This window comes from Echinops telfairi, unplaced genomic scaffold (assembly GCF_000313985.2).
Source record: "Echinops telfairi isolate 266 unplaced genomic scaffold, ASM31398v2 ScPeMD7_7469;HRSCAF=8507_1, whole genome shotgun sequence".
Lineage (NCBI taxonomy): Eukaryota > Metazoa > Chordata > Mammalia > Afrosoricida > Tenrecidae > Echinops > Echinops telfairi.
The window spans coordinates 148,944,527-148,954,908 of NW_022111373.1; the positions used below are offsets into that span (position 1 = coordinate 148,944,527).

Genomic DNA, 10,382 nt, shown 5'->3' on the forward strand with positions numbered 1-10,382 from the left:
TAGGGCTGTCCTGACATGGGATAGTGGTGTCCATGGGGCCTGTGGTACCTGTAGAGCTGTCCCCACATGGGATAATGGTGTCCATGGGGCCTGTGGTACCTGTAGAGCTGTCCCCACATGGGATAATGGTGTCCATGGGGCCTGTGGTACCTATAGGGCTGTCCCAACATGCGGCCTGTCATGCCCATGGGACCTGTCCCACCATGAGGTCTGTCTCACCATGGGACCTGTCCCACACCGTAGTGTCCATCTGCCGTGGGCCCCCTGGGGTCTGTGGAGATCGTGGCCATCCTGGGGTCAGTTCTCCCATCGGGGTCCGTGGTGTCTGCAGGGTCCATCCAGCCGTGGCATCTATGATACCCATGGTATGTGTGGAGCCTGTTCTGCTGTGGCCCATCCCTCCGTGGGGTCTGAAGCATGCGGTAGGGGATCCACACTCTGACACAGGCCCACTATCTTCACAGGAAGCCAGCTTCGGCGTCCGAGAAGTCCAACCCTTCCAAGCGGCACCGGGACCGCCTCAACGCAGAGCTGGACCACCTGGCCAGCCTGCTCCCGTTTCCGCCCGACATCATCTCCAAGCTGGACAAGCTCTCTGTCCTGCGTCTCAGCGTCAGCTACCTCAGGGTCAAGAGCTTCTTCCAAGGTAGGCTGGTGCTGGGGGCAGGTCTGGGAATGTCCCCGGCTCTCCCAGCCCCCAGGCCCCCCAGCCCGTGTCTGTGAATGGGGCCATGCACCTTCTGCTTGGGGTGCCGTTGGGATGCGCTGGATTCCTGAGTCCAGGAAGGGAGAGGGAGCCAGGCTGTGGGAGGGGGAGCCAGCTTCCAGCTGCTGATCCCTGAGTGGCTGCCTCCACCCCCCGGGAGTCCTAGGGCAGTAGTGGTGTTTGGATCTCTGTAGCCTCTAGCTGAGTCCCTTAAGGAAAAATCGGGTCCCTCCTTCACCTGGAGTGAGTGAGGACTGAGCCCCCAGGATCCTGGGCTGACACCCTTAGGGGAAAGGCTGATGAGAAGGATGTGTGCTGTGAGGAGGTGGGCCCCACCCGGGGGTCCAGAGCTGGTGCCAACCCCTCCGCAGGGCTTCACAGAGGGGTGGCAGGGGTGGGTGGACACACGGCCGTGCCTAGGGCCAAAGCCATACCGGAATGGCTTTTGAGGCGACACCTGGAGGCAGTCCTTGGCCAGCCCTGTGTGGCCGTGGCCTCCTCAACCTCCACTCTGTGGGTGGGGACCCCTGGCTCATAATGGGGCTCAGTAGCTACCCAGCCCGCCTCGTGGACCATGGTTCTACCATCCAGCTTTGGAGGCCCAGGTGATGTGCTGGGCTGGAGCCTAAGTAGGGGCTGGGCACGGGACCCAGAAAATGTTGCTCCTGCTGTTGGGACCTGAGGCCCACAGGTGAGCAGAGGTCAGGTGAGGTGCAGGTGACCTCACGAGCCTCTCCTTGTGTCTTGGGGGGCCTACCTGGGGGCCATGGCAGAACAAACCACCCATTTCAAGTTCAATGGAGTCTGGGCCTGGTTACCAGAAGGTACCAGAACAGAGCCAGGAAGTAACTGAACAATACCTGATATGTGAAAGATGTTGGCACAGCCTCCGGTGTCTAGAAGGTGTCAGGACAGGGTGTGGTGTATTGGTGCGGGAACAATGTCTGATATGTAGAAGGTACTAGAACAGGTGGGGGTATCTAGAAGGTGCTTGTGTGAAGCCGGGTTGTCTAGTGAAACAAACCCAGTGACGCTCATCTATGTGCAGGAAAGCGCCTGATAAGTGCTAGCTGGACCCCTCTTTAGACTCGTAGCTGTAGACCGATGGCACAGAAAGCGGAAACGAGGATCACAGGCCAGTGGGTGCAGAGTCGTGTGGATACCAGGTGTGTGAGTCCGGGTGAACGAGAAACAAATCCATAGACACTCATATGTGTGTAACAAAGAACTTTATATACAAGAGTAATTGAATATTGAGAAAACATCTCAGCCCAGTCCACATCAAGTCCATAAGTCCAATATTAGCCCATATGTTCAATCCCAGTCTGTAAGTTCCTCTTCAGACTCATGCAACACATGCAATGACGCTGAATACAGGAAGATCCCAGGCCAGTGGGTGGAAAGCCTTGTGGATCCAGTGGCGGTGGAAGCATCTCAGCACTGGTGTGGGTCCCCACGTGGCTCTTCCAGCTCCAGGGCTCTGGCTCCAGCCCCATAGCTCCATGTGTCTTATCAGCAGGAAGACGAAGCAGAGAGTGTGGGTCTGGGCTCCAGTGAGCGGTTTATCTCTGTAGCACCTCCAAATGAGGTCATCAAGCTGTGATCTGCTCGACAGGCTACACTCCACCCCTTCATTCAGTAGTCTCAAGTTGACACCAGATGATGTACTGACCAGGTCAGTGGAAGCACGGCAGAGTGCCGACAACTCTCTAGGGGATGGCCCACGTGGGTCCCCGCGAGGAGGAAGGTGAAGGGCCAGAAGAGGGGAGACATAAACCCAGTGCCTCTCCTGTGAAAAGGCCACACTCCCAAGGAGGCATCACCAGGCTACCACCCAGTTGACTGGTTGCACTCCGTTCCTACACCTTCACACAGGGTCCGGTTGACATAAAATCTAAGTACCACCAGCTGGAACAATGCTGGTCTTAGAACATGCTGGAACAGGGTTTGTATCTAGAAGGTGTGAGAAGCGAGCCTGGAGTGCTAGAACAGACCCCCTGTATAAACAAAACACAACAGCAACCCAAGCCCACGGCCATCACGTTGATCCTAACTCAGGGCAACCCCACGGAATAGTGTTCCTGAGGCTGTAAGTCTTTACCACAGCAGACACTTCATGTCCCCCAGGGAATGGCACGTGACCCACGACTCCACCAGGGCTTGTCACCTGATATCTAGCAAGGGCAGAAATGGTGCCTGGGTTTGAGAATGGGCCGGAGCAGGGCCCAGGCTCTAGAAGCAGGGGCTGGAAAGAACACGGCCCAGTGTCTACAGGATGCCGAAGGAAGCCTGCTGCCGAGAAGGGGCTCAGTGATGTCTGTTGGGTGAAGGGAGGTTCCAGGACAATCGAAGGCCCATGGGTCCTGCGCCCGAGCCTGGTGGCCCAGCTGGGGAGGACAGTGGGGCAGGCAAGCTCAGGCTGCTTGACCACAGAGGGGCCACAACTTCACCCACGTTGGTTCTGGGCACACAGGGGTGTGGGCAGTGAGAGGACGAGGCTGCCCGTGCAGCAGTGTCTGCGGCTGAGCTCACCCTGGTCAGGGCAGGGAGGTGGCCGTTTCCTGCAGGCACTCAGGGAGAAGCCTGTGACAGCGTCCTTAGTTCCGGGGCCAGGTGTGCTGGAGCCACAGGTGCAAGTGCGCCTGGGTGATGATCATACGGTATCCCGCCCCCCACCCCCACCCCCAGTTTTTATGGAAGGGCCAAAAGCATTGATGGGGAGATGGTGGTGCAGGGGACATGGGGGTGGGGGCAGGGGGGAGGAAAGAGGGGATGAGGTGGGGGGTGGGTAGAGAGGGGTGCTGGGCATTGGTTCTGAGCTCCAGTGACACTGTAGTCCCTACCAGCATCATGGGATGCGCCCGCCTTAGCTCCGGCACATGAGGTCTGTCTCTCTCTCTCCTCATGCCCCACACAGTGGATGGGCTCTGGCTTTGCGCTCCCAGGGAAGCCTGACTGCGCCAGGGCTTGGGGCTAGGCTCCTGTCCGTCTCTGCTCAGGACAGGTGACAGGGTGCCTCTGAGGATGGGGACTCTGGCTTCCAGGTGCAGAAGTTTGGGACAAGGAGGAGGGGAGCCTGATTTTCAGAGCGGATTCCAGAGCAGAATCTTGCTGACTTCTCAATCCAAGTGTCAGACAGTAATGTTCCAACCATCCTCGGCCAATGGGTGCTAAGATGGTGTTGGAAGTCTGTGGTCATGTCATCCTCTGTGGTGGGTGGTGAGTGCAGGGGGACAGCAGCCACTTGTGTTGGCATAAATCATTGCAACTTTGGGGGGAAATAATTGGCAGACAAATCAAGAGAATCCCAGACAGATGTTTCCTGTGTGGATCATAACGAACTATGGGTACCATGGTGAACAATGGGAATTCCCGAACACTTCACACAGAACCTGTACGGAGACCAAGAGGCAGTCCTTCGAAAAGAGCAGCAAAGTATAAAAACCATGAAAGGAGTGCGTCAGGGGTGCGTCCTTTCACCATCCTGTTCGTCCGTACGTTATGCAAGTAACCCAAGAATCCGGACTATGTGAAGAAGACCGCAGCATCAGGATGATTGGAGGAAGGCTCATTAACCGCCTGTGATATGCAGATGACACACCGCACTTGCTGCACGTGAAGAGGACTTGAAGCCCTTGCTGATGAAGATCAAAGATGACAGCCTCAAGTGTGGATTATACCTCAACAGAAAGGTATCACCGGACCAACAAGCATCATCGTCATGAACGGAGAAAAGACGGAAGTTGTCAAGGATTTCATTTGACTCGGACCCCCAACCAGCAACACCCATGGAAACAGCAGTCAAGAGACCCACAGCATATCTGCGGCACAGGGTGTGAAAGTGTTCAACAAAGTGTCAGAGATCAGAGATGGCACTTTGAGGACTGTGGCACACCTGAGCCACGCCGTGGCATCCTCGTTCACTTCCTGTGCACATGAAAGCAAGACAGTGAAAAAGGAAGACCAAGGGAGAGTGGATGCCTTTGGACGATGGCGGTGGCAAAGCCTGGTCAGTGCCTTGCGGTGGACTTCCAGAAGAACGAGCAATCTCTGTGTTAGGAGAAACACAGCAGGGGCGTTCTTCAGAAGCAAGGACCGCCATCTTTGCCTCAGATCCCTCCTTCTCAGGAGTGTGCATCCTGCAGACCTCGGCCATCGGGAGGAACCAGTCTCTGGAGGCTGACTGGCATCCTCTCGGTACAGGAGGGGGCCAGTAACGAGGAGGAAGACCTAAGAATGAAAACCACCATCTAGGGTTGTAGACGTTCGGCCAGGATGTGGAGAAACTGGAGCCCTCATTCACTCGTGGTGACTAAAGCGGTGACTCCCTGTGGAAAACAGTTTGGTGGCTCCTCAGCAAGTGAAGCAGAAAAGTGCCCCGAGTCCCAGCCACTGTACCCTCCGTGGCTGCCCGAGAGGAGGGAGAGGGAGACCCAGACCCTTGGATACCCGTGTTTGCTGCAGGATGAGTTCTTCACAGGCGTTGAGAGGTAGCCCACACCAGTTCAGTTTGTCCATCCACTAGGGTGGCCCATCCATCCATGGGACGATTACTCATGAATCATAGAAATGAAGACTAGACCAGAGAGAGATGAAGCTTGGGTACAGGTTACAACACGTATGGACCCTGAAACCTGTGCTGAGTGAAAGCTGTCAGTTACTGAAGAACACATCTTGTAAGGTCTCATGCAGGCTGGGTGGGGCTGCCCTGAACTGAAGGTGTCCTTAATTCCCCTTCCTCACCCTGACTCCCAGACGCAGACCAGGCCCCCGGTATCTCGGTGACAAATGCCACACGTGGGTGGCTTAAGGAAGAGATTCACCATCGCATTCTGGATCCGTCTGAGACCCAAGAGTGTCCGTGCCTTCTGAGGCTCTGGGGGAAGAGCCGTCCCCTGGCTCCTGACTCTGGGGATGGCTGCTGGTCCTGGGGCTCCCAGGCTTGCAGCAGCATCTGCTCCCCTGTCACCTGGCTGTCCTTCCTCTCAATCCCTGCTTCCCTTCTCTCTTATAAAGCCCCATCCAGATGACAGTCGGACCCACCCTACTCTATTTGACAGGATCCTACTTCCAAACAAGGTGGCCGCAGGAGCCACAGGTGGGGAAGGAGACCAGGCCACCTCCTCTCTGCCCAGTGAGGTGCAATCACTGCAGGACTTGGGGGGCTCTCAGTCATTCTGCTGCTCACAGTGAGCCCAGTGGAGTAACACCACTGGGGTCCACTCTGTGCCTGGTGCTTCCAACCTTGGACAAGACACAAGTAGAGGGCTTCCATCTTCCCACTGAGTCCCCTTTCAGGGATGGGGCTACCGTACCACGCTGGCAGGTGGGGTGTACCAAGCAGGTGGGGTATTCTTTCCAACATCTGCCTGAGTCTCACCTGGTGAGGCTCACCTGGTGCGGGAGCACTGTCTTCCTGGCACACAGGCTTTGAGATGGGTACCTTCTGCGATCAAGGAGGGTGGGGGGCACATGATGGTCCTGGTTTCTTGTCACCCGTTCCACCTAGGACGCCCAAATAGGTGACTTCAAGAAGGACATTCACTGGCTAACTCACACTTCTGATTGTGGCCTGGGGGAAGGTCGGCAGAGGTGGTCATCAGTTTCCCATTCGACACGTCACCCACCTTCTGCTTCAGCTCGTCCACCGCGACCCCTGGACGTGAAGTCACTTATCGCACGTCCTCCGTGTGTTTCTGGTCTCCATTCCCTCGTCCTCCTCAACGTGTCCCGGGACCCTGCCGCCCCTTGATCTCCCGGGATTGGTCCCCCGAGGGGCGCTGGTCTCACTGGGGTTATTGTTCACCTTGTAGGCCGTCCAGTCATTAGGCTGAAAACGGACCTTTTTGAGGGAGGTCTGCAAACGTTCCTGAATTCAGTCCAGCGCCGACAACTGGATCTTAATCTATGCTTCCTGACTCAGAAGCAGATGAGCTAATGTCATGAAAACTTCCATAAAAAGTCACCTTTGGGAAGGACACGGGCGTGGAAAGTTTAACCTCCGAGGGGGACCACGTCCTGAGCTTGTGCTTGTGATGTTCCTTCGAGTGCCGTCTTCATGAACTTCCAAACGTCAGTGAAGCTATATTTTGTGTACGGACAGGGGCTGGCGCTGCGAAGGGATAAAGCCTCGCTTGGCTTGTGCCCACGCCCAATAGGTGCCATCTAGTCTGCTTTTGGTCATAGCCCCCCTGATGGATCACAGAACAAAGCAGTGCCCAGCCCCGCGCCATCCTCCCTGTCAGTGCTATGTTGGGGCCCATTGTTGCCGCCACGGTGTCAGTCCATCTCCCTGAGGGTCCTTCCCCTTTGCCCTGCCCCCCGACTTTACCAAGCAGGACTGGTCCCTCCTGACAACACGGCCAAAGTACGTGAGGCAGTCTCTCCATCCTCACTTGTTAGGCGCATTCTGGCTGCATTTGCTGGAATTTTCCATCCCTCTAAGCTTTGCTATGCACACAAGGGGAGATTCAGGGTGGATGGAGGGAAAAGGAAGGTTGCTACCTGGAGCAATACAAGGGGCCCAGGAGACCGGGCCTGGGGGAGCATCCACCACCCCTGCTGTGAGGCTGTCACTGCCCACGCTCAGTGAGGCAGGCCGGGACCATGCTCCGAGGGACAGGCGGGGGTCCATGGGTTTACTGCAGGGCATGAAGCCCTGGATGGGTGACCATATTGCCAATAAAACAGCACATCCTGACGTCAAAGCAGGATGCCCTTGGGCACCCCACCATTCCTCCAGAGGCCAGTCCCTGGTGTCCCCACCCTCCAGCCCCCAGGTCTGGTCAGCACTGGCTCCCTCTCCAGCTTCATTTGCTCCTGTGCGTTTAGCTGGGGTCCTGTCCCTCCTGAATGTCCTCCGTGCCCACGTCCAGGGAGACATGGAACAAAGGACACATGCTAGACTGAAAGGCGGAGTCCTTTGGGGGAATCCCAAGCACCCCAACAACTAGTTACGGCATGAGGGCACCCCACTTCTCTTGGATCCATGGGTGGTGCTCTGTGCGGCACAGACAGGAACCCAAGGCCTTAGCGATGACCGCTGGCCCTCAGACCACTCAAAAGCACTGTCCCCAAGCTCACCCTCGAGTGGCCGCCTCAGTAGGGTGCCAGCCAGCGACTCTGTGTGCGGGCTGAGCTGGGCAAAACCAGACTCGAGGCCCACGGCAGTGGACTCAAAGCCAGGACTCATCGGGAGCCTGTGGGGCAGGAAGGGGCTCTTCCCTTGCGCTCCCCCGGTCTGCCCTGCCGTCCGCTTTTGGCCCTGTGTCTGCCGTGTCCGAGAGCACCGTGAATCCTTGACGGCATCACGCACCGTGAAGAGATGGAAGCTGTTCCGGATTTCCTCTGGAACCTTCCCACGTCCCATGGGACTGACAGGTCATGGGATTGTCCCGCTAACTCTCTGGAGCCCCCTCGTCCGTCCTCCGAGGGGTGGCTGTGTCTGCGCCCTGGATTCCCCGCCATCTGCTGGCATGGCGTCTCCAGTGCGCACTCTTTATGTGCGCGCCCGAGAGGCTGACCAGTCGGCTCATAATGGAATTTTAAAGAAAACACCAACGGCGTGCCCTTCCTGCCGCCGCCCCTCCCCACCCGCCCTGACTTTTGGTTTTGTTTTCTTCAAAGAAGAGTTTTTTGAACTTCAGTCTTGCCGCAGAATTGCTTTGCCTTCTGCTTTCTTGAAACGTAACAAGAAGTCCCGAATGGCTTGCTGATGCAGCCAGATGTTTCAGACCCGGACGAGAACATGAGCTGTAATGTGGACCAATACACGGCCCTTGAGGCTTGTCCCCCAAGAGCTAGTCTGGGCCGCATCTTCCCTTACAGCGTGGGGCTTCGAGGGAAAGGGGCATGTCCAGGCCTGTAGCCGGGCCATGGCTGTGTGGCCAGCTGCCTGAGGTTGGCCTCAGGGGGGTACTGGGGAGAGCCTAGGCACTGGGCCGGTTGGTGCCGCCTGGCTGGCCGCAGAACATGGAGACATCACCTCCTCTCGCTGGCTGGGAGAAAAATGCCCTACCCCCCCTACCACGCCCCCCTCCGCCTTGCCCCGTGGTTCTATTTAAGCTGTATCAAAGTGTGAAATCTGTAAGGCTTGGCTGGTGCCTTTTGGAAAATCTGGAAATTCTTTCTGTAGAAAATGCAGCCGCTTCATGCAATATGCATCTTGGCATGGGCTCTAATTGTTTAAACAGCATGTTTGCATGAAATGAGTGTGTTTATTTATACTCTTGCCTTTTTTTCTTGCCAAAGGGAATTTGGTCCTTTGAATGTCATTCTGAAGTTCTCTCTCGCACAGGCTGGGCTGTGTCTTCCAGTGTTTCCAGGGCTCACACCTGCCCAGAAGGTCCCTGCTCGGACCCTGTCCCCTCCCCACCAGGTCGCATGGACTTGTCACGCTTAGCACACACCCCTCGCTCCAGGGTCCAAGTCCCCAGCCTGTCCCTCCGCAGTCTCCGTCTGATACTGACGCCTCCCTCACACAGCAGTCACATGCTTCAGTGCACACTCAGACCCACATGTACACTCACAGGTGCACACATACACACGATGTACACTAACATACCCACATACACACATGGACACTCATTCACACTCACATGTATACTAATATACATGCACACTAACACATGCACACACAAGCACTTGGCACACACTCGCACACACGCGAATGCACACACGTACACCAACACATGCACACAATCACACTTTGGCATCCACTTGAATGCACACTCACAAAATATACATACACCACTCTCATGCACATGTACGTGCACATACATGCTTATGGGTGCGCTCACACACATAGATATTTTTACACACATATTTTTACACTCACTCAAAAAACTCAAACTCACTGTCATGGAGTCAATTCCAGCTCATAGCCACCCTTCAGGACAGGGTAGAGCTGCCCCTGTGGGTTTCTGAGACTGAAACTCCTTATAGGCGTGGAAAGCCTCCTCTTTCTCCCTCAGAGCAGTTGGTGGTTCAGAACAGCTGACCACCTGGTTATCAGCCCAACATGTAATCTACTATATCCACGCACACTTCTATATTTGGTCACGCAAAGACAGACACTCATCCTCACATGTACACTTACACATGCTCATGCCTACACACATATGCATGTTCTTGTTCTCGAGTGCACCCGCCCATCTTAGATACACTCCACCACAGGAGCCAGAGATGACAGCTCTCCACTTCTTCCTCTCCAGACCCCGGGCTCCACCTGGCTTTTTCTGTACTAGAGCAGTGCAGGTGGGGGGTGGAAGGGTGCAGATATGACAAGGCCTTGGATGGCAAATGTTTGGTGCAAGGATACAAATGGTACATCTGTGGGTGCTGATGTTCAAAGGTGCAGGAATTCAGGGCTTGGGGTATTGTTCTCATTGTTAGGTGCTGTGTTAGTCTGGGTAGAGTAGAGAAACAAATCCATAGACACCCATGAGCATAAGAAAGAGCTTTATATACAAGAGTAGTTGAACATCGAGAAAACATCCCAGCCCAGTCCAGATAAAGTCCATAAGTCCAGTATTAGCCCATATGCCCAATACCAATCTATAAATTCCTCTTCAGACGCACGAAACACATGCAATGACACCAAATGCAGGGGCGATCACAGGCCAGTGGGTGGGAAGTCTTGTGGATCCAGTGGAGTTGCAAGCATCTCACTGCTGGC

At 55.6% G+C, this 10,382-nt stretch overlaps 1 protein-coding gene across 1 annotated transcript in view; it reads left to right on the forward strand.

The window, feature by feature from the left end:
* Positions 1-10,382, forward strand: part of AHRR (aryl-hydrocarbon receptor repressor) — a 96,973-nt gene that overhangs the window by 8,454 nt on the left and 78,137 nt on the right. Inside the window, exon 2 of the mRNA XM_013008589.1 lies at positions 465-646. Coding sequence (XP_012864043.1) covers positions 465-646 — 182 coding nt within the window. The remainder of the gene's footprint in view (positions 1-464; positions 647-10,382) is intronic.